The 15,355-nt window shown below is 51.0% G+C and overlaps 7 protein-coding genes across 7 annotated transcripts; 3 read left to right on the top strand and 4 right to left on the bottom strand.

Annotated features, from left to right (window-relative positions):
• Window positions 1–672: 672 nt before the first annotated feature.
• ASPVEDRAFT_131882 (isocitrate lyase 1) lies at window positions 673–2,519 on the top strand (the record flags this gene model as incomplete). Its single annotated transcript, XM_040806868.1, has 5 exons — window positions 673–876; window positions 930–1,085; window positions 1,144–1,486; window positions 1,544–2,096; window positions 2,159–2,519. 5 exons carry the CDS (start codon window positions 673–675, stop codon window positions 2,517–2,519), a joined length of 1,617 nt encoding a protein of 538 aa, XP_040668567.1.
• A 424-nt stretch (window positions 2,520–2,943) lies between these two features.
• ASPVEDRAFT_29354 (uncharacterized protein) lies at window positions 2,944–4,862 on the bottom strand (the record flags this gene model as incomplete). Its single annotated transcript, XM_040810212.1, has 3 exons — window positions 2,944–3,847; window positions 3,903–4,174; window positions 4,227–4,862. The coding sequence occupies 3 exons, from the start codon at window positions 4,860–4,862 to the stop codon at window positions 2,944–2,946; spliced, it is 1,812 nt and encodes a 603-aa protein (XP_040668566.1).
• Window positions 4,863–5,347: 485 nt separating this feature from the next.
• ASPVEDRAFT_131578 (putative thiol methyltransferase) lies at window positions 5,348–6,277 on the bottom strand (the record flags this gene model as incomplete). Its single annotated transcript, XM_040806832.1, has 2 exons — window positions 5,348–5,704; window positions 5,780–6,277. 2 exons carry the CDS (start codon window positions 6,275–6,277, stop codon window positions 5,348–5,350), a joined length of 855 nt encoding a protein of 284 aa, XP_040668565.1.
• A 360-nt stretch (window positions 6,278–6,637) lies between these two features.
• Window positions 6,638–7,422, bottom strand: ASPVEDRAFT_132782 (putative SNF7 family protein (Cta1); the record flags this gene model as incomplete). Its single annotated transcript, XM_040806960.1, has 2 exons — window positions 6,638–7,216; window positions 7,357–7,422. 2 exons carry the CDS (start codon window positions 7,420–7,422, stop codon window positions 6,638–6,640), a joined length of 645 nt encoding a protein of 214 aa, XP_040668564.1.
• A 1,036-nt stretch (window positions 7,423–8,458) lies between these two features.
• ASPVEDRAFT_42311 (uncharacterized protein) lies at window positions 8,459–12,960 on the top strand. Its single transcript, XM_040812560.1, has 4 exons — window positions 8,459–9,506; window positions 9,558–10,943; window positions 10,995–11,654; window positions 11,886–12,960. Exons 1-4 carry the CDS (start codon window positions 8,781–8,783, stop codon window positions 12,510–12,512), a joined length of 3,399 nt encoding a protein of 1,132 aa, XP_040668563.1. The 5' UTR covers window positions 8,459–8,780; the 3' UTR covers window positions 12,513–12,960.
• On the top strand, window positions 12,634–12,972 carry ASPVEDRAFT_696103 (uncharacterized protein). Its single transcript, XM_040816029.1, has one exon. The coding sequence runs from the start codon at window positions 12,754–12,756 to the stop codon at window positions 12,925–12,927; it is 174 nt and encodes a 57-aa protein (XP_040668562.1). The 5' UTR covers window positions 12,634–12,753; the 3' UTR covers window positions 12,928–12,972.
• ASPVEDRAFT_169771 (SET domain protein) lies at window positions 12,949–15,352 on the bottom strand. The gene is made up of 4 exons (XM_040808689.1): window positions 15,270–15,352; window positions 14,675–15,217; window positions 14,365–14,624; window positions 12,949–14,314 (listed from the first exon to the last, which is right to left on the bottom strand). The coding sequence occupies exons 1-4, from the start codon at window positions 15,305–15,307 to the stop codon at window positions 13,017–13,019; spliced, it is 2,139 nt and encodes a 712-aa protein (XP_040668561.1). The 5' UTR covers window positions 15,308–15,352; the 3' UTR covers window positions 12,949–13,016.
• Between the last annotated feature and the right edge of the window lie 3 nt (window positions 15,353–15,355).

Here is a 15,355-nt window from a genome sequence, read left to right as displayed (position 1 = left end):
CGTCATCCTGGAATGTCTTTGATTTGCTCGAACCACCGACAAGAATGCAGCTTCAATTGAAGCTGAGGAAGCCGGAGCGCACATTTACGGCGACTTGGAGCAATAACCTGAAGGCACGGACAGCATGGCCGTCTTGAATAAACTCAGTTATCTGGGAATCCGGGGCAAAGAACAAAGTTGTGGCGAGTGCCTCAGGCAAGAGGTCCTTTAGACCGAGGATCTCAGCAGTCTGGATCCTCTCTCCCGAACTACATGGCCACTCACGTACCCGGAATCTGCCAATCTGGCTTGTGAACCTGGGAAAATGTGAACCCAATTCTTGTCTCGCTCTGTCGCAGCTGCGAGTTTTCGCCGGTTGACTATGGGCCGGCGGCGCGCCTTGTCTTCCTGTCTGTCCCGCTGAGCCGAGCGTTTACCGACCAAGAGTCATACTGACCTCGATGCTCTACTGTGACGCATTGCATATATTTGGGTTCGGATCCCTACTTTTGGCTTGTGATTCTCAAATTTGAAGCTGGCTCTCTTCATAATTCCGCTTCATCCTCTTTACTCCTCTACCCTGTCGCGTGCTCCTTCCTTCCCATACATTGACAGCACTGCATTGTACACTATATACTACTACAAAAGTTATATTACTGCCTCTCGTCTATTACGCTGTTCATTACCGCCACCATGGGTTACCTCGAAGATGAAGACAAGCAGTACCTGGAAGAGGTTCAGGCTGTGAAGAACTGGTGGAAGGATTCTCGTTGGAGATACACCAAGCGCCCCTTTACTGCTGAGCAGATTGTGGCCAAGCGTGGAAACCTGAAGATTGAATACCCTTCCAATGTTCAGGCTAAGAAGCTCTGGGGGATCGTGGAGAACAACTTCAAGGTTTGTCTTTACTTATCCTTCCTCGTTTTTGATGTCGCTAACGCTCCCCGCAGAACAAGGAAGCTAGCTTCACCTATGGCTGTCTCGAGCCCACAATGGTCACCCAGATGGCCAAGTACCTTGACACCGTCTATGTCTCCGGCTGGCAGAGCTCTTCCACTGCCTCCTCTACCGACGAACCCTCCCCCGATCTTGCAGATTACCCTATGGTAAGCTCATACTCAAGAAACAAATATAGATTAGGGCCCTGGCTAATTCGTTGCTTAGAACACTGTGCCCAACAAGGTCAACCAGCTCTTCCTTGCTCAGCTGTTCCACGACCGAAAACAGCGTGAAGAGCGTGTCACCACTCCCAGGGCTCAGCGCCAAAATGTTGCCAATATCGACTACCTGCGCCCTATCATCGCCGATGCCGATACTGGTCACGGTGGTCTTACCGCTGTGATGAAGCTGACCAAGCTGTTCGTTGAGCGTGGTGCTGCTGGTATTCACATTGAGGACCAAGCCCCTGGCACCAAGAAGTGTGGCCACATGGCTGGAAAGGTTCTTGTACCTATCAGCGAACACATCAACCGCCTGGTCGCCATCCGTGCGCAGGCCGACATCATGGGTATGTAGTAACGGGTCTCGGCTAAAAACGGGCTGCATCGGCTAACTAGATCTATAGCAACCGACCTCCTAGCTATTGCTCGTACTGACTCTGAGGCCGCTACCCTCATCACCTCTACCATCGATCACCGCGACCATGCCTTCATCCTTGGCTCGACCAACCCCAACCTCCAGCCCCTCAACGACCTCATGGTCGCCGCTGAGCAGGCCGGCAAGAACGGTGCTGAGCTCCAGGCCATTGAGGACGAATGGGTCGCCAAGGCAGGCCTGAAGCTCTTCGGCGACGCCGTTGTTGACGCCATCAACAAGAGCCCCCTCCCCAACAAGCAGGCTCTCGTTGAGGAGTTCCGCAAGACCTCCAAGGGCAAGAGCAACTCCGAGGCCCGCGCCATCGCCAAGGGCATCACCGGTACCGACATCCACTTTGACTGGGACTCTCCTCGTACCCGCGAAGGATACTACCGCTACCAGGGCGGTACCCAGTGCGCCATCAACCGCGCTGTCGCCTACGCTCCCTTCGCCGATCTCATTTGGATGGAGAGCAAGCTCCCCGACTACGCACAGGCCAAGGAATTCGCCGACGGCGTCCACGCCGTCTGGCCCGAGCAGAAGTAAGCCTATCCTTACCTCCCTAACCAATCCATTTAAACTCTTGTCTAACAAACTTCACCAGGCTTGCCTACAACCTTTCTCCCTCCTTCAACTGGAAGAAGGCCATGCCCCGCGACGAACAAGAAACCTACATCAAGCGTCTCGGCGCCCTCGGCTACTCCTGGCAATTCATCACCCTGGCCGGTCTGCACACAACCGCCCTCATCACCGACACATTCGCCAAGGCGTACGCGAAGCAGGGCATGCGCGCCTACGGAGAGCTCGTGCAGGAGCCCGAGATGGCCAATGGCGTCGACGTTGTGACGCATCAAAAATGGAGTGGTGCCAACTACGTCGACAACATGCTCAAGATGGTTACCGGTGGTGTGAGCAGTACGGCGGCTATGGGCAAGGGTGTTACTGAGGATCAGTTCAAGTCATGATTTTTTTTTTTTTGGATCTGATTGCTTGGTTTGTTTATTGAATGATTTGTTGTGATCATTGTTTAAGATAATCTTTCCCGCATGTATTTTTGTCGTTGGACTATTTCTTTTTTTTGGACCGGGAAATAATATATACATACCCTTTCAACCGTTTTGCTCTATTATTTGTAAAATTTCCACAACTTGGACTTTAGGTAAGTGGTAGATACAGTAGGTAAATGCTGAACCTAACAGCAGCTACCATTGTCATAGAATTTGGCACCGTCAACGATCAAGTCTGTTATTTGGTCGTCTGTTTTGTCTCGACTACCCCGTAAGACTAGTAAGACTGTAAGTATGCAAATATTCTACACACAACAAGTACTTTCTACATTGAATGCTGTTCCAATACACCGGTGTTTACATATAGTAAAGGAAAGCCAACTTAAGCTTTCCCCATCCCTACAAGAACAAGCAAAGCCACATTCATAACAGCGATGACTATCCAGATCAGGACGGCAAGAACCGAGACAATGAAGCCGTTACCCATTTGTACGCCAGTGCTACCTGAACGGGTATCAGCGTCTCCACCCCCCAGAGCTGGTGACTGAATTTGATCTCGCTCCGCCTCAGCCTCCGCAGCACCGCCTGTGTCTGCGTCGGTATCGGAGTCGGGCACCCGATCTACATGAACAGTCATGTACCGATTGCGGCAGGTAAAGTAGACAAGCGGGGCGCTGACAAAGGGGAGGATAACAGAGAGGACGACCTGACTCGCAGTGAGAGTTTTATCTAGACCTTCCCTGCCCACGGCTGCCGCAATAATGATGCTAGGGATGATGCTTATAGATCTGGTAAGGAATCTGCGGAGCCATGGACGGATGCTCCAGTTGAGCATGCCCTCGGAGACCATCTGGCCGGCCATTGTGCAGACAATGCCGGCCGAGAGGCCAGAGAGGAGGAGGGCTAGGGCAAAAACTGTTCCTGCGGCTGGGGCGATAGAGGATGAGAGGAGATCGTAGATGCCGAAGAGATCGGCGTTGGCTGCTGCGGAGGGGGTGTTGTAGAGGGAGGCGCCTGCGACGATGAGGATGGCGCTGTTAACAAAGAGGGCGAAGGTGAATAGGGAGAGGGCGAGTTCGATGATGGAGTATTTCATGCAGCCGCGGATGGCATGGAGGGAGGGGCGGTATTCGACTTCGCCGTTTGTACTGCCGATGCAGGCGGTTGGATTTGCGTAACCGGAAATGACGTCGAATTCTTTGAGACGGGGTTGCACAATGCCGCTTCCAAGGAACATGGAGTGAGGCATCACTGTTGCGCCAAGGATACCGCAGCTTTGATATAGACTGTTCAAGAGTTAACGAACATGTTTCTGGGTGATGGAGGGTGGGTATAACGTACCCTTTGGATTGAACTATGGCTGAGGATGGGAGATAGCCGCGAAAGACTTCTCCAATTGATTGTTCCTTGATCATAGCGAGCTGGATGCAAAAGCATATGACTACGCCCAGGACAAGGGCCATGACGAAGAACTCAAACAATCGGAGGCCCCACATCGAACCGTTTGGTCTATAAAATATGAGGATGAAGAGGACATCTGCGATGGTTATGGCGCATCCGGCAACAAGCGGGATATTGAGGAGCAAGTTGAGGGATATTGCAGAGCCAACAACCTATTTGCAATCGTTAATCAACCTGAAATGAAAGGCCATGTAGCAATCGTACCTCTGCTATATCTGTCGCAACCATAGCTGCCTCCGCGAAGACGTATAAGGTGATCACCAACCATTTGGGAAGGTGTTCCCTGCAGTTCTCCGCAAGATTCAAGCCCGTCACTGTGCCGAGCTTTATACACAGCGATTGAAGAAATATCGCGAATAGGTTTGATAGGAGGACAATGAAGAGAAGAGCGTATCGAAACTCCGCACCAGCTGCGACATCGGTGGCATAATTCCCGGGATCGATATAAGCGACGGCGATCAAAAATCCCGGCCCAATGAAGCGGCCGAATTTGACGAGACTTTGTATGATACGAGCTGAAAAATAAGATACGGGGATTTTTGGAAAAGACAGGCGAGGCGATTCACTGTTTCTCTCAGGCTGGTGCCTGGAGAATGCAGAGAATGCCCCGCCTGCTGTATTCGCCTTGGGACCCGGTTCATCTGAGTCGGGGGCATGAGAGGTGCATTCCGTCACTGAAACATTTCCATCGCCAATTCCTAAGGTGCGTCCTCTATGCACCTTTGAATTTGCCATCCCATTGAAGTCCTCTCGCGTTGTCGCGTCCGCATTCAGAGGCGGCGGGTTCTGATTCCAACCGGGGTGTCGGAGGGTATCGTCAGTCCGTGAGGGGCAGTTCATGATAGAGGTTATGATGTCAGGGTCATTTAGAAAAAAAAGCACAAGAGATGGGACCTCCGAAAACAGTGAAGAGGAACGTCGTTATATCAATATTTCGTCAATAATAAACCGGCGGCGCACGTCAGAAGATTGTGGGCGATTGACTAGTTGCTCTTCCAAGGTCCCGACATCGCCCGAATTGCAGGCAACACAATCAACGCGGGAATGGCAACAAAAAATTAAACTAATCAAAGAATCACCGGTCCACGGAGTGAGGAAAATAAATAACAAGCTCCTCTCAGGTCTGGGGTAAACCGATGGACGCCAAGAGATGTGACGGATTAAGCTACAAATAGTCTGCTTGGCAGTCGGCAATCTGCACCTTCACTTTCAGTGTCTCGGCATTCCATGTCTGCCTATATACGCTTGGATATATAACAGCAATCGACTGTAGCCATAATTTTCAGAGCCATATCATCAAACTAATCCTGCAGCCCACTCTATTTCTACCGACGTCTCCAAATAGAAACTCGGTCCAGCACCTCTCCCTGCTCGCTAGTTCCAAAATCGTGCGTCTTCGCTGGCTGCCAGTATGCCACTCGCTCTAGACCTTTCTGACTCGGCTCACGGAGCGGATTGGTCTTACAATATCCTTTCGCATCATACGCGATCTCTTCGCCGGGGTGACTGAGATGCTCCATGTAGGCCTCCGAAGGCGAAGCATATGGTGGCCCATGCTGCAAGGGGTCCTTATGCCGAGGGAACTCAAGACAGACAAGATTCCCCTTTGGCGAGGGAGCAAGAATCTGGCTGTGTCGCAGAGCCCAGGCTGGGCGCATCGAGGGAGGGAGAGCACAGAAGAACTGGATAGCAGCAGTTAGACCTTGGTCTCGTACATGGAAACCCCGAGTACTTCCAGGATAAACTGTTATACGTACTGTGTAATCGTATATGAAATCGAACTGATTCCCTTCCAGCCCTAAGCTCTCCAACCAGTCATTTTCGAAAAAGTCTCCCTGGATCCAAGTGACCTTTCCCCTCCCAATACCTGCATCTCTTACAGGATACTTCTGCTCGGTAGACTCCTCTTCCTTTCTGCACCCCTCAAGCGCACTCTTGCTATACTCCAATCCGTAAGCATCGTACCCAAAACTAGCGAGAAGGAGGACATCAACACCTCTCCCACACCCAGGGACTAAGGCTTTCTTCCTCTTAGGAGCTGCCCCATCACTCGCGTCAAGGAGGGGACCACCCAGAATAGCTCGCTTGGTGGTGAGGATCTCTTCAAGTGATGGGTTGGGATTGTGTTTGTCCCAAGGAAGAGTTATGTTGTCTCCTCTGGCCCAGAGATCTTCCCAGCCACTGTGGAGGTTTCCCGCCTCAATGTGTTTGTCCAGCACCTTTTGGACGTCTGCGGGTTCGAATTTGGCTGACATATTGTTTATGTCAGCTAAGGACAAGATGCTTAGGAGTAGCAACTTTTCGGGAGCTGTTGTCCTGGGGTATTTATGAGGTTGACGTGGGGTTGTAGTGGGGAAACACGATGTGAGCCCGAGGACATCCGGTTGGCCTCAGGAATAGAGTTTCATAGATACACCGGCACCAGACAGGCCGCTGGTAAAGAAGAGAAATATGCTACTGTATTACGATGAGGATGAAAAATGGAAGGAATAAGAAAGGAATATAAGTTGTACGAGCTCTCGCCATGACCTAAGCTAATATGAAAGAAAAATCCAAACTCCGATGCTCCAGTAATATTGACAAAGAAGTTAAATGGCTTCCGCAATAGCTTCAAATTAGGTAGTGGCAGGCTCCTTGACCTGGGCCTGCTCTGGAGGCTCGTCAATAAACTGAGGCGGCGCCACCTCATCCTGCATGAAGCTAGGCACGGCACTTTCACCCATAGAGCTCTCAAACAAGCTGTCTTCGCCCAGAGCCTCGAGCTCGGCGTCGAGCTCTGCCTCGTCCACATCCTCGGGGACATCATATGCCCGAGATATACTTTCGTTAATCTCATTTCCAACTTCCATCAAATCTGCCATTTCATCTTGCATTCGCTCGATCTTGTCTATATCGATGTTTCCGTACTGTTTCTTCAAAGTCTTCGTCGTGGTCTTCATCGCGTCAACTGTCGTCATAACATTCTTCAAATTATCCTGCATCATCCCTGCCTGCTCCATGTTCCAGGACTGCTGAGAGAGCTGCTCGCGCTGTGATTCGTACTGTTTCCGGCGTTGTAGGACTTTCAGGGCTTTCTGCTTGATCGCGTTCTTGCCGGGGCCATCACGCATCTTGGCTAGTTTGGTCTGGTACGACGAAAGCTCGGAATTCAAGGCGGCGAGTTTAACATCTATGCTAGCGACACGGTTGTCAACCTGAGAGAGAAAAAAAAAAGAAAATATTAGTCAAAGCGATAGAGTGGAGAATGGGTAAGTGCAGATGATAGAAGCACTCCAAGATGGGAGGCGAATGCGGGGAGTGAGCACTTTGGGCCGGGACGGGGTTCATCACGTACATTTGAAATGGCACCGTCCAGCGTGGGCTTTGGGGCCGCATTCTTTGTGCCGAATAGTCGATTCATTTTGAGGACGAGAAATGGTGGTGAACGAGAAGCTGGTGGCAGACTGGAAGGTGAGCTAGGTTGCCCTTGCAGACGTGATTTCACCAGCGTTGGTACCTGGGGCTGACTTTCCCTCTTCCAGTAGGTGGGCTCTCCCTCACCGTGGGAGAGAGCCCGTGCCACCAGGCGCCCATGTCGCTAGGGCAGCACTGGGCACTAGCCCCAATGGGAGGGTCAGCCATCGCTGCCTTAGGCGCCGTGATACCGTCAAGTGAGCGCAAGTAATCCCATGCAGGTGTTGCACGGCAGAAACATCGGCATCGTTGAAGCCTACAAGAATCGGGGAGGATCTGCCGTGGCTTCACAGGCTTGTAAACCGCTTTTTGTCTGTTGTAGTTGTTATCTCTTCGATCTATATTAATAATAGACCTAAGTGCCGTCAGATACCCACTCCCACCTGGCACTGGCACACTGCTCTCCGGACGCACTTGAAACCGATCGGTCGCGGGCCTCCCCTTCGGATCATTCACTCTCCTCCTCGAACCCCCCTGTTATCCTCGCGATATTACTCGAGTCTTTCCCCGCTATTGCGACTGGGCTTGTTGGGTATCTCCGCCCGCTGTCAAGGATCACGGATACCGGCCGATCCAGACACTCTCCAGCACACCACAAACTAGCGACGTGACTTGACTGCCCGCCGCACATCAGCCAGCCTTACTTCCTGTCCTCTGCTGTTGGATGACGGCTCTCTCCCTTCCTTCAAGTGACGGTGAGGTCTCGTGCAGTGCACCAGGGCTTCCAGAGTGATTCGCTTCTCCTGTGACTCGGTCTCTGCTCTCCTTTCCCGTGTTGTCGTCGACGGTACGTACCGCTTGTGTGCGGTGTTTTCCTCCCCCACGTAATTGTGCCTTTCTATCCCCCAGTCCCCCTAACCCTGCTCCCAAGCTCACCAAGAACTCAACTTTCAAAACTTCTGGCTTTGGAGAGTGTCGCGATAGTCTTGTGCTATGTTGCTCTGAGCAATCCAGACCATTGCTGACTGGATTCTTCGTCTGTAGCGCTTGGTCGCTCCGGCAGGGCATAATTTACCGATTATTACCTACGATTCCTTTACCCCCGAACGATTGCCTCTCCGTGACGAATCAGCCCCAAACGCTAGCGTGATATATGAGAACGCCTTCCACACGTGTACGCTTCTAATCTTGTGCATCCCACGAGGGTCCATAGATCGATCCTCCATCCCTTCCCCACCTCTCCACCCTATACCCAATACCCATAGTACTCGCCGCCATTGAAGCTTGCGTGAGGACTACGGTCGAAAAAGCTAGTGATACCCCATTTCTTTCCATGACTTGTTTTTCCCGGTTATATAATTCAATATGTTCTGGCGCTTTGGGGGATATTCAAGTATCTCTGCTATCGATACCCTCCTGGACAAACCCGATGTCAGCCTCGAAGAGTTGCTGGACGAATCCGAGCTGATCCAGGAGCTCAAGCAACTCAACACCAAACTCATAGAGTATTTAAGAGAAGATGACGTCTTGAAGAAGCTTATGGACTATGTGGTCGCCCCTGGCCTAGTGAATGAGGATGAGGACGAAGATGATGCTGGCACCTCCAAGAAGGAAGAAGATACAGGGACGAAGAAAAATGAATCTGCACCTGAAGGAGAAGAAGAAGAAGGAGAAGAAGAAGGAGAAGGAGAAGGAGAAAAGAAGGGTGATCCCCTGAAGGACATATTGGATCCAGAGGACCTTGACCGAGCGGAAAAAGAGCGTCTCAAGCGGGCTCATGTTGCGTGTGAGATTCTCTCATCTGAAGTTTGGTCTATCCTGGACTCCACCATGGCCAACCCTGAATATGTGCGAGAATTCTGGGGTTTCGTTCGGCGCCCAGCACCCCTCGACTCTATCCAGGCGAGCTACTTCACAAAGGTGAACGAAACGTTATTGGACAAGAAAACAGGGGAGATGCTAGACCTGTTGAAGTCGATGGATGACATTATTCCAGCCATCCTTCAACATGTCGATAACCCCATGGTTATGGATCTTCTTCTCAAATTGATCAGCTTAGAAAGAGCAGAGGGCGGCCAGGGAATTGTTGACGTAAGCATACACGGCGCTCGCTCCCACTCGTTATATCTAACCATCATCTAGTGGCTCAAATCACAAGACTTGATACCCAAGTTACTATCTTTCTTATCTGCTGAGTGGCCGGCTTCCGTCCAGACCTCCGCGGGAGATTTTCTAAAAGCCATCATAACGATATCGGCCAACGCAACCCAAAACGACCAATCGTGCATTGGCCCTAACAGTCTGACTCGTCAGCTTGTTTCTGTACCGTGTGTGGAAAGTCTCGTCAAGGCGATGTTGCAAGGCGGCAACCCCTTGACAGTGGGCGTTGGAATTGTCATTGAAGTTATTCGGAAAAATAACTCCGATTATGATCCGGAGCACTTGAATGCGCCTGATTCGATGCCTTCCATGTACGATCCCATTTACCTGGGTACATTACTTCGAGTCTTCGCCAAGCATATACCCGACTTTGTGGCGTTGATTCGGAGCTCAAAGCATACCGTCACCGATGGAGGAAAGATGAAGAGCGTTGAACGAGGCCAATTGAGTTCTGCTTGGGGTGCCAAAATCGAGCCGCTGGGTTTTGATAGATTTAAAACTTGCGAATTGATGGCTGAGTTGCTCCACTGCAGTAACATGGGTCTCTTGAATGAGCCAGGAAGCGATGAATACGTGACGCAGAGGGACGCCGAGCGCGAGAGGATTCTAAAGGAAGGCGTATTTGACCAGCATCATGACGGTAATTCTACCTTTGACGCAAATGACTCCACGGCAGACTTCGCCAGCGCTTCCGTCGGGCCGTACTCCCCTGACGACTCCCGAGACTTTGAGGGCGCGAATAAGGCGGGCGATGAAAGCTTCGAAGATGTTACCCAATCCACTGTTCTTGTTGATAAGGAAAAGGATACTGGCAACAAGGAAGACAAGGCCACCCCAGAATCGTCCTCAACTGCGCAGGCTGAGCCATCTCCCGCGGAGCAGGCCTCCACTGAAGGGAAAGAAAAGGATTCTGCGGATACTACCAAGGCACAAGAATCAGAAACTGCGCCATCTCCAGCAGATGAGCTTGCTGCCCAAATAAGTGCAGTGTCCCTGGAAAACACGCCTGTTAATGATGAAAACAAAAAGCCTTCGGATGAAAAGCCTGTCGAATCTTCTGTCTCAGGAGTAGAACCGGTCCCTGCATCAGCACCAATGTCGTCAAATCCCGACGCTGTACCGGCTCCTCTGTTTGCCAACAAGGAGCAGAACTCGGAATCACCTTCTTCTACATCGGATGCTCCTGGTGACGATAAATCATCGGAACCGGCAGACAATAAACCCGAGCCGTTGCCCGCGCAAGAAACCGAGAACGAAATTCAACCGCCTTTGCATCCGGATATCCAAGTCGATACGGATGGGAAGCCTGTTGTCGGTGACTATCTGAAGATCATGTTCGCGGAAAACCAAGTTGTGCCAACTATACTCGTAAGTCGTCTGCTAGCTCAAACTTTGAACATACTGACAGTAACATTTCAGGATTTCTTCTTCCGCTTCCCTTGGAATAACTTTCTTCACAATGTTGTCTACGATGTCATCCAGCAAGTGTTCAATGGGCCCATGGACCGTGGATACAATCGAATCCTAGCCATTGATGTCTTCGAAACGGGTAAAATAACGCAAACGATCATCGAAGGCCAGAAGCGGAGTGATGAGACTCAAAAGACCAAGCGCATCCGCCTTGGGTACATGGGCCACCTGACACTCATCGCAGAGGAAGTCGTCAAGTTCAGCGAACGCCATCCTCCCGAACTACTTTCTCCTACGGTCATGGACAATGTGTTAAACCCGGATTGGATAGACTATGTCGAGCAAACCCTTTCCGAGACAAGAGAGCGTGATAATGCAATCCTTGGCGGAGTCCGTCCTGATATATCGATTGGGCATCGAGGGGGCATGATGGGCGGCGGGCAGTCCTCAGCCCTGGCTGAAGCTGGATTGAACGGCATGGCTGGCAATTCAAACTTTCAGGGATTCGACATGGTTAACCAAGGAAGTGTTTCGGGTGGTGCGTTTGGTGTTGGTGGCAATTCGTTGCTCAGTGGGTTTGCAAGCTCGAGCGACGATGATGAAGACGAAGATATGGAGGATCAGGATGACCGACACATAGAACCAGCCTCAGAGGGCGGCACTGAGAATGTAGGTTATACCCCGTCTGTTGATATTGAAATGCGTGATGTTTGAATGCCCTCTACGTACCGGGTTTTCCTGTTAGTTGCCGGTCTTATTTTGGGCTCAACACATGCGCTACGCAGTCTACTTTTGGACTTGGGTGGGTTGCAGTGTTCCTTGTCTCAAGCTGGCCCGCAAATTGACACTGTTCAACCCGGTATAATCTTTTTTTCAGCTTGCTAATTGAGCTATGAATAGGCATCAAGCCAGCCCATCCCCATTATTGCGCCGCCACCAGCTCCTTTGAGTCTGGGTCCATCTCGTGCGCGGCGCCAGCTTGCTGCGCGGCTCGCCGCCCAAAAGGAGGCAGCTGAGAAAGCCGAGGGTGGTGAAAATGAAGAGGAGAAACAAGGCTCAAGCGAGTTTCAGTGGCCGTCCGACTCCTTTGCCGATCAAGGATTGAACGATGGCCAAGGCCAATCGTCGGAGTTCCCACCCGTTAACGCTTCATCGCCAACCTTCCCTGAGTCCGGGTTTAGTCCGTCAGACTCGTTTTCCAATGGATCTTCTGATGAGGGAGACGATTTTGGGGGATCGACTCGGCGCAAAGAGCGCATGCCACTTGAGGTTGATGATGATGACGACGACATGGGTGAAATGGTAGCCCCGACAATGGATTCGCATATGTTGGACTCGGATGAAGAGGATGAGGCCATCCTTAACGAGTCACTAGGATATCCAGAACTTGGACCTGGGCAATATAAGAGCTTCCGAAGCTCTCGAATAGGCCATTCTCCGTTCGCGGATGATCAGAATGATAGCAGCGAAGGGGAGGACGAGGGGCTGGTAGAGATTCTAGTCCCAGGCAAGAAGTCATCCCAGTGAGGGGTTGATCTAGCCTGGAATACTATTGTTTCGCTCGCAGCCTTATTTCCGACGAAACTCAAAACTCACGATGATGATTATGATGATGTACACTATTTGACTGCATGGCATTGTATATCCCAACGCAACGCGACGACAAGGAGCACAAGCGAAAACGGCCTGTTGGATAGGTTTAGCAGCTCCTTGAGCGGCACTCACTTACCCTTACTTGACTTAACTTCGATATTGATTTGATGCTGAGATGGAAATTATACGATCTAGTGGCGTTTATACATTGCGGTTGTTTTCATTTTCCCTTTCTGGTTTGTTGTCCTTAGTGCCCGATTGCTTGCCCTGCATTTTTGCATTTGTCTATGGGGATAACTGCTCAATGAAAGACTACAGTAGCCTCTGCCTGCAGAGTCTTGTACGATAGTTTATTAGACGAATGAATGTTCTTGCTTGTTTAATCTTTTGATGCCTTCAACTTATCTATATACGAAGTAGATATAGTAGAAACCAGGCTCACTCCTGCGGGATATACAAGCAAGTTTCCGTGGACAACATTACATTACCACCGGCGTCTCCATCCCCAGGCGCAAGCAGCGCGAGCGGATCATCCGGCACCTGCACACATTCCTGCTCCGTCATCATCCACGCCCAACGCACCCAATTCGGAGACAGCCACCAGGTATCCGCATCCCCTTGCCACCCGCCGGTATACGGTTCCAACGCCTCAAAGAGCTGCGCCTTCCTCTCGCGCAGCTTCTCGATGATCTCATCGAACTCGCTCACCAGACTCTCGTCGTCTTCGTCCTCAAGCGCCCACGCAACATCATCCGGCGGGGGCAGATAGTGGTCAAGTAGGAAGGAAGCCCAACGTGATAGTCGCGGCGGAAGAAAGCTCTGGCTTTCGCCGGTCTTGCCGGATTCCGTACTATCATTATGTTTGTGTCTGTTCGTCATATGCACAGCCATAACGAAGCAAGCGAAGAGCGGAAACCGGAAGGGCGATGCGCTCTCGTCCATACCTCTCAGTGCTTCGATGCGCCGCGAGGTAATCGTCAGGATATTCTTGAAGCACTCCTGGGCGGCATTTCGTTCTTCACTAGCAGGTAGGAGGTCAAGTAGCTCGTTAAATGTGAAGAGTTCACCGCCATTTAGGAGGATAGATGGCCGCTCCAGGATCCGTACTTGGATGCGGGACTGCACTGACGCTGGGAATTTCCCCTGCGGGATGCGCGACATGTGTTGGCCGAGAAGGTCTTTTGTTTCTTCCCATCCGCCTTGTAGGCCATGGCGGCGGGCGCGTTGGAGAGACCAGGCGGCGATGACGAGGGCCGACTCGGAGAGTGTGATCTGGCTGTCTCGGTAGACCTTTGCGTGGGTTTGCTTCAGGTTACATGGTTGATTGGGTCCTGGGTCTGTGGACCTCAGTCGAACAATATGCGTGATTAGTTCGATAATGACCTGGCTTATCGCTGCGAGTGCGGTGCGTGAATTTCCGTAAGAATTAGCGATTTGGATTGCGTGTTCTGAGATTTCTAGGGTTTCGAGCTCTCTTTGGTTTGCTGCTAGAACTGAGACAGCGTTGAATAGGGCTGGTGAGAATATTGAGTGTTCCATGGGGGTGTTAGGAGCTAGGAGAGGGTAGAAGATGTTGAAAACGTAGAACGGATCTTCGTCGTCGTTGTTGGAGTCGGGGAATAGCTGTTTTTGCTGCTCGCGAGCGAAATGTAGCGGGCTGCCAGGTGGTGCGCGTAAACCGACAGTTCGATAGTCGCATGGGTTGTTGGCAAGACAGAACCCATAGTTCATCATGACTGTTCTGTCAGCTTAATCGAAGGTGGTATTGTAGGTTCGTGATACGTACGCTGTTCATTGTTGCGAGGACCGTAGTTGTTCGCAATCTCTTGCTCGCCACCAACGTCTTCCAGAACGACAAAGTCAACGTTCTCAGTGCCGGCGCGCCATTCAACCTTGGCCAGTGGTCTATGGTTTAAGATGTCGATGAAAGGGAGAAGAACTGAGATGTTCTCCTCGGGTACCCCGAATTCAGGGATCACACCGGACAGCACCTTTGCGGAGAATGCACGAGAGACGAATATTGTAGATGCCCATAGATACAGATCCCTTCGGATAGACATTAATGAAATTGCCCAGAAGTAAAATTGCCAACTCACCATGAATATTTCGAGACGTCTTGAAATCCAGACTTCTGGAGTTCACTATACGAGGTCTCATACTTATCCGTCAGCAGAGCAATCTTTTGCTTCCTTGCCTGAACCAGACTTGTCCCCTCCAGCCACTCTAGATCCTCATCCTCGCTATAATAAGGTAAGGTGGTCAACGAGCCTGGCTGGGGGAGCGTCCGAATATACGAATGCCAAAAGCCTTCTGCGCCGCGCAAATACTGGCCAATTAAGAAGAATATTGCCACTTCTTCAGGGCCGACACTTTCCATAAACTGAGAGGGAAACTTCACGCCGTGATTAGAAAAATGAATCTCCCCAGTATCTCTGTCAATCGCGTTGAAATACGACATTGTCGTTGTAACGGGCGTTTTAATGATATGCGTGTTACTGGGCACACCATTGCTCTTCACCCGTATATGAGTGCCACGAACGTCATCATGGCTGATATATACATCCTCATGAAGACTGCCGCCGTGGGTTTTCATCCATTCTAGCAGCGCTGAGTAGACCTCTAGGCTATTTTCAGCAGACCTGTAGTAATTAGATTCCGGTCGAAGTATAGCTCGATAATTGGAAAACCTACCTTGCAGACGCTGCACTCGGGTCATGTTCCATAACCATAGTGCACCTCGAGGCTCCAACCGCAAATATCTTGGTGATTAATTCTTT

Source organism: Aspergillus versicolor, assembly GCF_001890125.1.
Source record: "Aspergillus versicolor CBS 583.65 unplaced genomic scaffold ASPVEscaffold_5, whole genome shotgun sequence".
In the NCBI taxonomy this organism is placed as follows: domain Eukaryota; kingdom Fungi; phylum Ascomycota; class Eurotiomycetes; order Eurotiales; family Aspergillaceae; genus Aspergillus; species Aspergillus versicolor.
Note: the sequence above shows the minus strand (reverse complement) of the source record. Positions and strands in the feature narration are given on the sequence as shown.